This window comes from Rhodamnia argentea, chromosome 2 (assembly GCF_020921035.1).
Source record: "Rhodamnia argentea isolate NSW1041297 chromosome 2, ASM2092103v1, whole genome shotgun sequence".
Lineage (NCBI taxonomy): Eukaryota > Viridiplantae > Streptophyta > Magnoliopsida > Myrtales > Myrtaceae > Rhodamnia > Rhodamnia argentea.
The window spans coordinates 35,371,494-35,386,340 of record NC_063151.1 but is presented as its reverse complement, the minus strand read 5'-3'; the positions used below and the strand labels follow the sequence as shown (position 1 = coordinate 35,386,340).

At 41.2% G+C, this 14,847-nt stretch overlaps 2 protein-coding genes across 4 annotated transcripts; one reads left to right on the top strand and one right to left on the bottom strand.

Moving 5' to 3' along the window:
- Positions 1-1,253: 1,253 nt before the first annotated feature.
- Positions 1,254-3,229, bottom strand: LOC115737982 (allene oxide cyclase, chloroplastic-like). Its single transcript, XM_030670451.2, has 3 exons — positions 2,763-3,229; positions 2,381-2,502; positions 1,254-1,870 (listed from the first exon to the last, which is right to left on the bottom strand). The coding sequence occupies exons 1-3, from the start codon at positions 3,001-3,003 to the stop codon at positions 1,469-1,471; spliced, it is 765 nt and encodes a 254-aa protein (XP_030526311.1). The 5' UTR covers positions 3,004-3,229; the 3' UTR covers positions 1,254-1,468.
- Positions 3,230-10,618: 7,389 nt separating this feature from the next.
- Positions 10,619-14,587, top strand: LOC115737527. 3 transcript variants are annotated; one of them, XM_048274985.1, is made up of 5 exons: positions 10,619-10,959; positions 11,176-11,220; positions 11,330-11,635; positions 11,751-11,929; positions 13,209-13,232. In XM_048274985.1, the coding sequence occupies exons 1-5, from the start codon at positions 10,722-10,724 to the stop codon at positions 13,215-13,217; spliced, it is 777 nt and encodes a 258-aa protein (XP_048130942.1). In that variant the 5' UTR covers positions 10,619-10,721; the 3' UTR covers positions 13,218-13,232. The 3 variants fall into 3 exon arrangements, with proteins under 3 accessions (XP_048130942.1, XP_030525750.1, XP_030525590.1); XM_030669890.2 differs by lacking the exon at positions 13,209-13,232 and adding an exon at positions 14,128-14,587 and having other exon boundaries at positions 10,623-10,959; positions 11,751-11,937; XM_030669730.2 differs by lacking the exon at positions 13,209-13,232 and adding an exon at positions 14,119-14,585 and having other exon boundaries at positions 10,623-10,959.
- The last annotated feature ends 260 nt before the right edge of the window (positions 14,588-14,847 follow it).

Here is a 14,847-nt window from a genome sequence, read left to right as displayed (position 1 = left end):
TCTATTCACCAAAAATAGATCCCATCGTACGATGAACAAAAAATCTCACAAATTCACTTTTTTGAAACAGAAAACCCAGAATAAGTTACAACTGCATCACCAACTATACATAAAGACCCTTCTAAAACCATGCCCATGGTGGTCACTGTCTTCCGCGGAGCGTGCTCCATGTAGGTCACGGCATCGTGGATCACGTTTTCGAGGAAGTTCTTCAGTAACCCGCGCCTCCCTGTAGATCAGCGGGCCGATTCGCTTCACTTTCCCATGACTGGCCAGCAGCTGGATTGCCTGTTGCGTAATGCCCTAAATGTTGTTGCGCAAAACTTTCTGGTGCCTCTTTGCGACGCCATCTTTCCTCCCTTTCCACAGCCTGACATTTTCTTGGCCTCGAAGCTGAGAGGATTCGAAGAAGAAGAAGAAGAAGAAGAAGAGAAGGGGGACTTTGATTTGAACTGTTTGAGGTTCATGATGGTGAATGGTGTACGGCGGAAAGAGGACACAGTAACGGAGCAGAGTGCGTTTAAAAAATTCTGAAAAGTGGGGCCATCTGTACACGTGTCAAATTTTGTATGGAATATCCAGAGATGACGTGGCACTCGAGACGTACCTAATATTTTCTCCAAACTGACCGGTTTTTTTTTTTTGGTCATCGAAACTGACCGGTTGAGATCGACATTTCTTTCCATCATTCTCTCACCAAACCTTTTTTATTTCAGCTTCACATTCATCTCCATGTCAAGTCAATCACTCAATCGGTCTTAAAACATGGCGATGTAGTGAATCATTATGTTCTGGCCGAACCACCACGTAGACACTCCCTTCGAACCCAAATTCTATTCAGTGGGGCTGGATTTGATTGTGATAGAGAAAAATTGAAAAGGACTAGGCCGCTCAAATGGTGCCAAATTCCATCAAACGAAAGTGATTTTTTCTTCGTGCGCTCGTTACTGGTGATATTCGAATTCAATAATTAGTCATTGTGTGAGCTTTGATGCTACAATAGATCCATCTTTAAAGATTAGATCAGTATTTACGAGCAATAACAAGTTGATTCATTTTTTAAATTTACTTATTCTAACTACTGTATGGAAATCGCATTTTTATTTTAAAATTATGAGTTCTTTTTTTCATATGAAATGAGGACCTTTGTTCCGGAAAAAAAACAAGTGATTTTCTCTTGCCAAAGAATGAGCTGGATCGTGACATTGATCAACATGATAAATCGATTGCACAAGCATTGAAAGATCTGAATCAATCGCACAAATTAAAGGATATTCCATTTTAGCAGCACAGAAACTTTATGCTCCACTCTGGCCTCATCAGCAAAGAGAGCCCCCACATAAAAGCAACACCGCAAGTCGTCAACACTAACAAAAGGAGGAGCACCACACCCATGGGGCATAACAAGGCAACCCGTTATTACTAAACTAAGAGCTCTAAATTTCGATTTCACGATCGTACCCCGCAATCAATCAGTGAAATTAGCAATCGTGGCGTGCGGCTCGCAGGCCTTGGCGGTGGGGCTGGGCTCGACGCTGGGGCTGGGCTCGACCGGCTTCCCCAGGAGCTCTGCAGGCAAGTCCTTGATGCCCTTGAGGTAGAAGGTGTAGAAGAGCTTGTAAGGGAAGATGAGCTGCTGGAGCTTGACCTGCCCGGTCGCCCCCTCGAAGATGCCGGACCCGCCGGTCACGGCCAGGAACGTGTCCTCGTAGGTCAGGTAAGGGCCCTGGACCGCGATGTGGCCATAGTCCCCGAAGTAGAAGCTGAAGATGGCCTCGTAGCGGTCGCCTTTCTTCTCCGGCTTGTTCTGGATTAGGATGCATATGCCCGCGGTTATGCCCACTCTCTTTTGCAGGTCCCCACTGTACAACTGCATTGCGAATTTATGGAAGAGAAAAATTAATTAACTGATGTTGTGTTGCAGTATAGAATTTAGTCCTCGGACTAAAACCTGACAGTTCCATTCTTATAAATTGTCGATTGAAAAAAAGTTTTAATTTTTATCTTACTAATGTTACAGTATTTCAATCCTGTGTATTATTCATCAAATACAGACGCTAGTCTCTTTCCCAACATATAAATTGTGACCCTACATGTTAACGGTGAAGAAGATACCGATCTTCACAATAAGCTTCAGGGCACAAATCAACGTTACTCTATTATTGCCCAGTAAGAGAGATTGTTGACCAGTAAGATCCCGACAGAATCAAGCGCAAGAAGTTCAGAATAAGTAGTTCATGCCCAGTAAAAAGGCCAAGTATTGACCCCCCCAACGAAAAAGGTTTGCAAATGTCGCGTTGAGTGAGTAACATGATCCAGGAAGACGAAAGATGCGTCGAATAATGCAGAGATGAAACGAAGTGGGGAGCAAGGAGCTGACTTTGTTGCTGAAAGGGATGAGATCGCCGAGCGAATTGACGGGCTTCTGGCTCAATTTGAGGATAGCCGGGCTTCCTCGATCTCTCTCGTTGATCTCGTACACGTTCAGTTCTTGCACTTTCCCTATACAGACCCATACAAGAAGTTCTTCATCAGTAATCTCGAGAAAGTTAAGGTTATGGGTTCCAATCGATTCGCACCGATAGGAAAAAAGAAGGCATCGGGACCCGGATCTTTCATGAGGTCACTGCGTTCTCGTCGTTTCTCGAAAAGAGATTGACTTGATCCAGCAAAATGAGTTCAGACAGAGACCCTTCTTTTTCTCTGGGAGGTTTTGCCCGAAAAAAAAAAAAAAAACCGAAAAAGTGGGTAAGGAACTTTACCAGGGGTCGAGTCACCAGCAGGATAGGCCTGGCTCTTGCAAGAGAAGGATCTTCTGGGCAAGGCAGAGAAGCTCTGGCTCAAGCTCGAGGGAGACGTCGCGGCGAGCTTAGGCAGAAACGGGGCCGAGAGGCTGAAGGGCACGAGCGTCTTGGGAGGCGAACCGCTTGCAGATCCGGAGCTCCTGGCAAGCTTCGCGGAGGAGGAAGAGATGGTTCTGAGAGCAGAGCTGGAACAAGCCATCGTCGTTTTGACAGAGAAACTAGCAAGATTGGTGGGTTTTTGGTTCTGGGGTCAGACAAGCAGTAGAGGATGGAAGGGAAAGCTGAGTGTTATTATATGGATGGATGGATGGATGGAGAGATTATTAGGTGCATCTAAAAGTGAATTCGACCATGTGAATGGAGTGGGAATTCACATAAGTGGACGGTGGTGGAATCTGGGAGGAGGAGGAGGAGGAAAGAGTGGACCGTTGAATGATGACTGGGTTGATTCCTTGGAATAGTCAATGCCCCTCTCGATTGCAAAACTAATTCGATTTATGGGGCACTCCTAGAACCACATCAAGTGTGTGCATCCGAGCTTGAATAAATTACGTATTTTAGACGATTCGACCCAATTACAATTTTTCGATCAATTGGCCGATGATAGCAGGGGCAGATTTAGGTCGGGGGCAGCGTTCGAAAAGCATGAAAATGGATTGTTGGACATTTGAGCTAGTTGGTTGTTGAGTTCTAGATTTGGTTGTTAGTATTCTTCAAAGAATATCTTGGTTTATGGTGGGTGTCGGAAGTAGAATGAAAACGAATCGGTGAAGCATGACTCATGATAGGCGCACGAAGAAGTTTGAAGATCAAAAAAGCTACATTTATTAATGGAAGGGAGTTACCGAAGCACATATAATGCCAACATAGTCATCGAAGATTTCTCAATGGATTGTACTTTGTGGATTTGCTTGTTACTTCATTTTAACTGCTACGTTTCTTCAGCTATAAATAAGACTTGTGAAACATTGCAAGCAAGCCACAAAAGCATTGTGAGTTTCGGAAATAGAGAGTTATAGCACGAGCATTTGCATTTTATTAAAAGGTTCTTCATCTAGTCATTATTCATGCATTCGTTTCAAACTTTTGAAGTTATCATTATTCTCTTGGTTCCAACGGGGAGGGGGGCATGGCAGCAAAACAAATAATTTTTTTTTTTTGAAGTCCCAAAGTTGAAAAATCTATAATTAGAAAATTATAGTAAAAAAAAATCCAATTAAGACCTTTTTTTTTTTTTAAAAATTGTTGAAAGAAGGGACTGCCCATTTGCACTTATAAGCTACTTTCGTCTCGATAATCATATTTAGATTTTTGAACACAAATTAATCATTGCAGCTTCAAAAGTTATAAAACGGGACATGGCTATTATAATTTTTTTTCTTTTGAAAGCTTTTTCAACCGAAGACTCGATTGACCCGATAATATAACAATCTGATGCCACGACAAACACATAGCCAACCCAAAGTCCACTACCAAGCCAGCCAACCCCAAGTCATGGACACATCGTGCTTCATATTTTTAAAGATACCGTCACGTTCTACACATTGCGCCACTTGGGTAAGAAATATCAACCTTTTTCTAGGGTTTGAGAGTGGTGGGACACTCGATCTATTAAGGACTTGTCTAGGTATACTTTTACTTTATGACTCTTGATCAGGAGAGCATAGTAAGTGTCAGAATTTATATACGATACTCACTTTAGTACTAAAATTTTTTAAAAGCTCACTTAAGTATCAAATCGAAGAAATAAATCCATTTGCATGACATCGAAGAGAGATTCCAGCCAAAAAAATAAACGTGGCATTTATAATTAAAATTTTTTAGTGACATGTCATTTATAATTTAAAAAAATCCATGTGAATTTTTTTAAAAAAAAAATCCACCTCAATTTTTTTAAAAAAAATCAATCCAAGTTGCAAATATTTTTACAAATTCAGTCCAAATAGACTTTCAAACTTAAAAATAAGCTAAAAAAAATTAAATTAAGCTAAAAAAAACCTTAAAAAAAGGTTTGGCTTGCAGCGGCGAGGGCCCCGCCATTGCCGATAATAGCCGACAAGGGTGGGGGATGGCCGATGGGGGTCATTGGCTCTCGTCCATATCTAGCCAAGGGCCGCTGCTGGCAAGCCTCGACACTAGCTCCAAATGACAAAGTGGGTGAAAGAGAAGATTGAATGAGAGCATGGTTTAGGCATTTCATTGAACACTTAGTGTGGGAGCAGAACCAATGGGGAGTTGAAAAGTGCGCGCGAGAAGCAAAGCGAAGATGGGAAGAAGCGAAGAGGAGATGGGGGATGGCCGGCAAGGGTCGCTAAGCCCCAGTCATCCCACACCCTCGCCGCCGCAACGCACTTCTTTTCCTTTCTTTTTTAGTTTTTTAGCCTTTATTTTTTTTTTTTTATTATTAGCTTTTTTTTATTGCTGATCGGGATTCTTCGGCGGGCCATATAGGATAAGGTCATTAATAAAAAAAAATTATCATGTAAGATTTTCGGCAAAGCTCATTGGAGTTGGAACTCAAATAACAATTTTTTTAAAAAAATTGACACTTAATTAATTTAAAAAATTGACACTAAAGTGAACGCTATATACTTTGGCACTTTTAGTATCCTTCTGCCATTACTTTTGCTTTATCCAAATCGTGCAATGAATGCATTTCGATTTTGTTCTTAACTCACAGCACTTGAAAATTTTCGCATTGTACAAATTTCAACACATAAAATTGCATATAATTCTCCTTATAAAGTTATAAAATTAGGAGAAATTTTCAAATTTTGATGCGGTGATTACGTGTGGATAAACATTTCGTACAACTTAGCAAACTATAAAAAAAATTACTTTTGCCAAAGTACAAACAAATATGCTCTAAAAGAAATGGCAAAGCTGATGGTTATACTTAAATGCAAAAATTTCAAATAAGGTCTTGAAGTGCCATCGTTTTCTCAAATAAGGATATCGAGTGAACATTCTTTCAAATAAGAGCCCCGAAAGCTGCTATATAGTCTAAAAAAGGGGCATGGTCTCAATGGCATTTCTGTCATTTACTTTTCTTTTTATTTTTCTTTGTCATTGTTCTTCTTCTTCCTCTTTTCCTAGTTACTGTTCATCTCTCGTTGCCACTGCCTTCACCCTCCACCAAGCCCTGAGTCTCCCCAAAAACCTACATTTTCCCAGCAACCAAACAACTTCGAGAAATTCGACCAAAAAAAAAAAAACACCTTTGAAAAAAAGGAGGAAGAAAACAACCAAACTTACCGAGATGGAACCCTTCGACCCCTGCGAGCTTTAAAAACCCAGAAGATGATTCTCCACCAAACGATTCTAGAGGCCTTCGAGATCTCGGTTACACTGGAATGCTGCAGCAAAGCATGTAGGGACGATTGCTAGAAATTTTTAGTTAGATAATTGTATTTTGCACGACGATCCCTCAACACCGAAAACCAAAGGCTCTCAAATCTGTAACTTGTTTGAATTTCATATGTTTGCTCATCTGGAAGAAGATGAACAGTGACAAGGTCAGACAAAAGTATTGAACGATCCCTTTTATCTGGAAGAAGATGTCCGACAGAGGAGGAGGTCTGAGGTGAGCCTGCGTTTGTGTGGTGGGGTTGCTTCCACTGGACAAGACCCACATGTGAATTCTCGGTCAAAAATATGAAATTTGGAGAAGATGAACTCATAGCTTCTCTAGCAAAATTTGGAAGAAGATGAACTCGCCCAGATTTGAGAGAGGGTAGCAGCACTCTCTCGGTTTTCCTCGCCTCTGGTCAGCGAGGTCATCGGCCATCACCGATGCCCCACCGGCGGCGGAGTGGCGGCCACATGTGGTAGAGGTTGCCTGTGTTATTATTTTTTAATATATTGACTACTTTAATTTTTGAAAAATAGAAAAAAGGAAAAAAAAAAAAAAAAAAAGTCATAAAGACGAAAATGTCCCTAAGACTAGGCTCTCGTTTGAAACTACATGACTACTTGGGGCCTTATTTGAAACAGTCATGGCCACTTTATGCTTTTATTTAAAATAAGATGCACTTAATATTTTTATTTAAGAAAATGATGCACTTCGAGCCCTTATTAGAATTTTTTCCTACTTAGATTGCTTTCGTCATGATCTCGTCATCGTCGTTATGAAAATCTTCTAATGCAAGGGAAATTTGAAATAGAAGACAAGGCTCCAATTTTTCGTAAAAATAAATAATTTTAATTTTCCTTTTTCCTAAAAACAAACGTTTGAAACAGTAAGTTAATTGAGAAAATTTTCATCGGTTACAATGATTTATTTCTAAATGTTTTCCGGACGAGAAAAATCTGTCTATTAATTTTTGTGAACTTGTGAGTGATACAAACAATCATTTTTAGAAAAATATTTTTGCAATCACTTATTTTTCGTGAAATAAGTGGAGCCTAAATATGTTTTTTAGTAGCAGATTGATACACGAAAACCATCATGCATCTTGGAAGTGTTTTCTTGATACATCTGTAGCTCGAATTTTGTTTTGGGTACCAAACGAATCAACTTTCCTTTTCCATCTCTTTTCATTATCGATGAATTATTTGTGAATATCATTTGAACAAACGCAAGAATACCTTTTTCGTTCCCCACTACGAGAGTCATTGCAATGATCAACCACTACGACGATACACAAGACTAGCATTTGCGGTGATTGTCATGGTGGTTAGGGGTGAGCGATTTCAAGATCGGTTGAAATTCTACACGGAATTTGGAACCTACCTATCGGAACTGGTTTCTCAATTTTGGGAACCTAAAACCTGTCCCGCATATTTTGAAACCTATCATGTCACAAGTTTTAGGATCGGCTCTAGGGCCTATTTAGGTTCCATCTTGATACTTGATTGAAATATTGCGGTGAATCATCATATTAATGACCATAACTCATATTTACATAGAAGAAGAATTTGAAATATAAATAAAATAAAAGTCTCGGTCATAAGTATCACTAGAAGTAAAAGCTCAGGCTAGTGAAACCAAAATCGTCGGAGCCAATTTTTCAACTTTTAGAACCTGGAACCATGCTCGCCCATAGCGGAGGGCGTCTCTCTCAACGATCGAGATCCGGACAACTCGATATCGCTTCCGCGACTTTGTGTGGTGGCTCCTGCCCGCGATTACTCTCCTCGACCCTTTTTGCTTTCGTGGCCCATTTTCAGTGTCGTCGAGGCAATCAACCACAGTGACGATTAGATCATGCCCCCGTGGCAGTGGTCCTTGGATTTGACCATCCCGGGCCTAGCCTGGTGAGGCTTGGCCGACAAATGAGTCTCAACATCAAGGCCCGTCTGTACACAACTTCTTCCAAAACGGGTCGAGTCTAGTCGAGCCCGACTTTGAGATCATGGGCGGGGTCGGTTGAGCCCCGACTTAGAAATTGCAAATTCTAAGCAAATTTCCACGGCTGATGCTCGCGTGCATTTAAAAAAAAAAATCACAGCGTGCGCTGTATTGCTTTTCTCCACGCAATTAACCATTTGGATGTTAAAATATAGGATGAGCATGGCTGGGTGGGTAGGTTCGAATCCAGGATCATAAAACAGATCCTGTTATAATATGTTCCAAATTTTTGAAACCTATTTTGGAACATACTCTGTTTTTTCGATCCGGTTTTAAGATCTACCCGAGAACATATTTTTCTTCTTTTTTTTATTTCATTTTTTTCAACAAAATAATATGAGTAGCAATGAAACGATTTAAAGTAAAAGATGAATAATAAAATTCACTAACCACCAAAAGCAACAATCCTCTAATATGAGCAATAGAAATTACAATCTACCAAAAATAGAATAAGCGAGGCAAGCGAGACTAGGGTTTTTTTTTTAACAATTGCTAAAAATCAATTCCAAAACCGATCCGGTTCTTAGGTACTTGGAGCCGAGAATCAATCCGGTTACTAGGTACTTGGAGCGGAGAACCGGTCCGGTTCCAACCGTTTCCCAAGATTTATAATCGATTTTCGGATCGGTTTGAATGGGAACAGGTTCCCGAACCTGTTTTTTTGGGTAATTTCGATGTGAATTCCGAATAAACCTGATCTGGTTGCACACCCCTAATCAAAATAATTTTTAAATATGCTTAGTAATTACTTTTGTTTAATTTTAATAATACGACCTGTAAATTTCACCATCCCGCGAAAGAAAATTATTTAGGAAATTCACGCGCATATAAAACAAAATCGTACATAGGACTCGGGACCACCAAAGATCAAGAGGTGTTATTAGGGGTAGGCATGACATCAGAAGGGATCATCTCCTTGAAATTGAACGAGTTTAAATTGGAAAAGGGGAAATAAAAACTCTTACAAAATCAAATGAAGTGAAGGCGGGGCCCACCGCAGCATCACCCCCCAGCGCCATAATCATTGTCAACGAAACAACAAGGCGTACAGATCAGACAAAACTGACGGCCCTGATGAGCTTTACTTATTGGGAGTGGGACCCCTTGATTCTTCCTCGGTGGTACAATCTAGAAATGTCAGAAGAGAAGAGGAGAGGAAACGACGACAGCCTCCTCCTCATCATCATCAATTCACGTACGCAGGAACACCGAGAAGAGACGAGACGATGGAGTGTTGTTGTAATGAAATCCCGCTGCCATGCATGCCATCCACCACTCCTTTTCCTCTTCGTCCAGCCCATCCTGACAACAACCCTTCCTTCTCCCTCTCTTGCATGTGTCTATTCTTACTCTATCGTCTCCAGTTTCACCAAGTTGGAGGCGAATGTTCCAGCTAAAACCGAACCATAGTCAACAGTCATTCCATTCCAACTTCACGCCCATCTTCTGCGTGCTTCTTCCGTAGAAATCGAACAACAAAGCAACAACAGATGCAGAGGCTTTTTTACACTAGGAAATGGGGCAATGAGACACTGAATTTAACGTTTCTACGGTTCCCTAACCGGCGCCATTTGTCCAGTGAAGTCCCATCGTTGTTCACGATCTAATTATACTAATATGGCCATCGTTCTGAGAGTATAAACAATCGAATTACTTCAAAACTCTAGAAATTCATATTTAACAACCTTTAAATGATGTAGGAGAGAGCAGTGGAAACATATTCTTACGTGTGCATATCTTTGATTACCATTGCTCAAAGTTAGAGACTTTTTGGGGGGGGTTGTTGCTGGAGAGGATGCCAGTGCATCTCACATTTGAGCTAGCCACCGTCCCATGTCATCGCTGGAACATGACCCCTTTGACGGCACGGTCACCGCTTGTCCATGGTGAGGGTTGCTTGATCCTTACAATGCGGCACCGGGATAGTGGCTCATCGGATTCTGTATATTTGGCAATTATAACTAGCTATCGTCGTTCTCGACATATCCCTCTTCTTGCCTTATTCTACGTTTTCCATTTGTGCCACATAAGTGGACTTCTTCATGACTTAATGGTATATTAGTTGGAAAACTTAGGCCGCAGTGCATTATTTGCAAGCAAATAACTGATTGATTGGATGAAAAGCTCAATTTCATCATTTCAAAATTTTCAAATGACGTACTTGGGGCGGCTCAAATCTTCCAAGAAATATTCTCACCTTATATTCTCCCTCATATTCAAAAAAGTGTCAATAAATCTATTTACCAATTCAAACGATATGAAGTGGCTCCATTTCGAAATTTTACCCAACAAAGTAAGCCAAAGAGAGAATCCACCACGAGTTTGTCTATATCCTTCCCTACACCAAAAAGTACTACTCAAAAACTGCTCCACAATCATTCAGCAGCAAAATCTGACCCCCCTTAAAAAAAAAAAAAACAATCATTCAGCAAAAAGTGGCGCCCACTGAAAAATAAACTAATTTTATTTGAAAGATTCAAACCTCCATATCCGAACTGAAACAAAGCAGAAAACCCAGAACTTGGAAAGTTGAGAAATTTGAGAGAGAGAGAGAGAGAGAGCTGACCATGGAAAACCAATCTCCAAACTATATTCCCAGGCGAAGAGACCACCATCAGGAACCATCCTCGGACTTCAACTTGAACGATTGGGATTTGAAAGCCAGCAGGATCAGCAGACACAACACCAGCTCCCGAAGGTTCTCCGCTTCCAACATCAGGAGCTTCCGAGAGGACAACCGCTCTTTCCGTTCCAACTTCACCACCTCCAGCACTGCTTCTTCCCCTGGCTACCCTTGTTTTAGAGGTTTCCAATTCTTACTCTCTCTCTCTCTCTCTCTCTAGAATCCAAGCTCGTGACCATCCTTGTCTGAACTCGATTCGCACAGTCCTCGCTTGAGTTGCGCGCGCATCGCGTGCATTAAAATACCATAAGTCGGGCATCGAGAGCTCATGGCCTTTTGGTTTGTCATCCAGTTTTCCTGATTTTTTTTTTTCCTGTTTTGAACCTCATTATGCGCAGATGAGATTGATCCTTCAACATACTCCTTCACCACTGCTCTCAAAGGTAACCAAAAAAACACATTACGGTCTTCCTTATCCTAACGAAGCTGGTTTTTCCGTTCTTTTGTCTTACGTTCGGAAAGTTCACGAATCGTACTGTGTGTGAAACGCAGCATTGCAGGCGAGGTCAGGGTATCTGTGGGAGTGCTTGTCGCCAGAAGGATTCGCTCTGAATTCAAAGTGGAGCGATGCAGAGAAGTACATCAGCAACCCGCTCTCCGGGCAGGTGCCAATGGAGTGCCTGTCTTCAAAAACTCTCAGTGCCAGATCTTTCCGCAACATGATGACCAGCCGGATCACCATGTCTGCACCTCTCATCTACTCTGCTTCTTCACATCATTCGTATTTCTCTGTACAAACCAGTAACAAGCTTGCCTCTCCCAACCCACAAGAAAATGTGCTCCAAATCCCAATTCAAGGTTCATTTCAACTACCCTTTTGTATTTTCAATCCGTGTCCAATCTAAATAAGTTCGGTTGTTCTAATCAAGAGCTATTTAGGTCTTCTGTTACTTGGATTATTTTTTTTTTCCAGAAAAGAAAGTGGTGAGAGCGACTAGGGATATTGGAATTCAGAGCACGCTGACCGATCTGACGTCGAGCAGCCCAAGCCTGGCTTCGACACCGTCGATTGGAGAGAGGATGCCGAAACGGTGCAGTGCCGATAGCGAGGAGTCGCCACATTCAAATTCGAAAATGAAGTCCGAGGAAGAGGTACGAATGTTTTGTGTTAAGGTACAGTTTCACGTCGCCTGACTTCCAGGTTTATAATATGCCTTATATCTTATATTCATATAATTTCAGTCCGCCCATTAGTCTAAATGTTGAAAATGACATAATAATCAGGTTTTGAGAGGATATAATCAGATCCCAACCACTGTTGCAGTCTTTTAGTCTTGATAATGACAGATTAACAGTCAAGTCACGTAAGCATTCTCTTCAAATTCAATATCCCATCTCCTCTCATCTTTAGGAATATCTTCGCCTAAGTACGATAATTTGTCCTTTTGCTTTTTCGAGCACCATTTATCCTCAACGAACAGAACGACAACTACAACCGAGCATCCCATGAAATGTTCCCGCCCAACATCGAGAGTGATAGAAATTGGTCCCTCCTGCTCCGAGCACAACGTGGCCCCACGATCCCTTATACCCGATCACGAGCCTGCCTCTTTCCCTTTTGTTCGCTTTCCCCTTGCTCATCCAGAGTTAATCTTGCTCCACCAATAGAGCCAAACTCGTCTTTAACCCTTTTCCAGATCCGGGCTTCAATCTTTTGCAATTTGAATTTGCCGTACAATCGTTCGTTCCGTGCTTGATTTTGATCCTACTGTTTGGTTCTTCTCAACATCGAGATGCTGCAATAATGATGAATTTCAAAAGTAATTCTTTTCTCCAAGGACTTCTTTGTAGGCTTGCATCGATTATCATCATTTTATAGGTCTTTCTTTTTGGGGTTTCTTCATCGACTCTCTCAATGAAATAGCAACACCCACTACTTTGGTCGGCACATGCTTTTTTAGGGTGGAAACGTACATCTTCTTCTTCGGCGAATGAATAGTTCGTCCTGCGATTCCCGATTTGGTCTCATCTGTGCGCTGCACTTTCCTTTGCTACGTGAAACCGCACCATTTCCAAAAGATGGGCGCTAAGATATTTTTAGGGTTTATAACCTTTTTGATGCAAGTGTACGGTAAAGTTCACGCATATAGTACTGAAAAAATTATCCAAAAAAGTCTTACATATATTGCATTTTTGTCAATTTAGTCCTAAATATTTTAATTGTGCCAATTGAGTCCATCCGGCCGATTTTGATCAGAAATCGTTGATGTGATTGTCGGCGTCGGCCGCGCCATTTGATCAAAATTGAGCAGATGATTCAATTGGCAAAACCCGAATATATATAGGACTCAATTGTTACTATTAAAAGATTAATAACTGAATTGACAAAACTACAATAGGTTTATAACTTTTTGAACAATTTTCCTTGTAGCACTCATGATATATAACGTGAGATGAAATCTGTAGCATACGATCACCACGTGTGGTGTCGGTATCCAGGATCATGGCATTGCGAGAGGATCCGACATTTCGACGATGAAGACACTTGACATGTACGTTTGACCATGTGGTACAACAAATCGAGCACGTTAGATCGATAACTTAATTTCACATAGATGTGACAAGAGAACAAAACCTACCAAACCAATGTTGGACTTTGTCCATATGCATAGTTTAGGATTAAATAGACAGCGTCCATCTTCCACCACGCTTATGTAATTATAAATTTTGAAATATATTAAAAATATTATTAGGAATTGTTAGCACTGGCTGCGCCACATAGGACAATCGGCGTTCACGTCGGCGATTTTCGATAATTGGCAAAACATGAAAAGGTATAGGATTCGATTATTACAATTAAAAGATTAATGATTGAATTGGCAAAAGCAAAATAGATTTATAACTTTTTGAACATTCTTCCTTATAGCACGCATGATATATAACGTGAGATGAAATCCGTAGCATACGATCATTTTCCATGAGTGGTGTCGGTATCCAGGGTCATGGCATTGCGATAGGATTCGACATTTCGACGATGAAGACACTTGACATGTACGTTTGACCATGTGGACTATAATTACATAAGCGTAGTAGAAGATGGACACTGTCTACTCAATCCTAAACTCTGCGTATGGACGAAGTCCAACTTCGGTTTGGCAGGTGTGGTTCTCTTGTTACATCTCTCTGAAATTAAGTTATCTATCTAGCACTCGATTTGTTGTACCACCCCTCCAAGCTAGAGTAATAATCAGGTCGATAGAAGTTAGTTTCTCGATCGAAATCTAAAGTTTTTCTGAGTTCAAGCACTTCTTCGAATCATAACTGGCGACCAACATACGTGGGTTCCGCAGGCTGGGGCGAAAGAAGAAACGGGAGACGAAGAAGAAGAGGAAGGCAGCACGTCGACGAGAGACAGCGAGGAGGGAGAGAAGGAAGATGGGCAAAGGAGTTGCAGGTGCAGGCAAGTCGGGTGCCTCTCATGGATGAGCAAGAGGAAGCAGAGGGAGAACCACAGGAGGCGACCCGCCCGGAAGATCAAGGCGTTGCTGTCGCAGATCGGAGCGTGCTAAAGACGGAGATGGATTGCACTTGTTGTTGGGGAGTGAAAAGTTTGTGAATTGTTGTTGTCACGAAGGGATGGCATGGCAGCTTTTTTTTCTTGGAGATCACATGCTCGTTTCGATTCTCTCCTTATCCTGGCTCGAAATTTGCTGTTGTAGGGTCGACCTCTGTGGACCTCAGAAAGAACTGAGAAGGCATATGGCAGGAGCCGAATGGAAGAAGGCAAATAATTTTGTGGAAAACTAGGTGTCTATGTAATGTCAATATAATAATTTACTTTCGTGAGCTGTCTTGGCTTTCATTTATGATCTGATCATTTGCAAATATCTCTCTCGCCATTCTAAAACATCGCTCGTTTAGGATTTCAGCTTCGAATTGCTGAAAACTCTTATTAATATGGATAATTCAAATGTTCTGTGTAAATCCCCTCAAAAAAAAAAAAAAAAAAAAAAAAACAAGCAGAATTTTTTTGCCTTTACAATTTACCAATGATTCTATTCAGTTGCCAT

Bases quoted from the DNA above. Each gene is read 5' to 3' on its own strand.
- LOC115737982 (XM_030670451.2), bottom strand. From the start codon at position 3,003: ATGGCTTGTTCCAGCTCTGCTCTCAGAACCATCTCTTCCTCCTCCGCG. The intron at 2,503-2,762 runs GTAAAGTTCCTT...GGGTCTGTATAG, and splicing joins TGCTGGTGACTCGACCCCTG to GGAAAGTGCAAGAACTGAAC. The intron at 1,871-2,380 runs GTCAGCTCCTTG...TTCGCAATGCAG, and splicing joins TCATCCCTTTCAGCAACAAA to TTGTACAGTGGGGACCTGCA.
- LOC115737527 (XM_030669730.2), top strand. From the start codon at position 10,722: ATGGAAAACCAATCTCCAAACTATATTCCCAGGCGAAGAGACCACCAT. The intron at 11,636-11,750 runs GTTCATTTCAAC...TTTTTTTTCCAG, and splicing joins GCTCCAAATCCCAATTCAAG to AAAAGAAAGTGGTGAGAGCG. The intron at 11,930-14,118 runs GTACGAATGTTT...CAACATACGTGG, and splicing joins AAATGAAGTCCGAGGAAGAG to GTTCCGCAGGCTGGGGCGAA.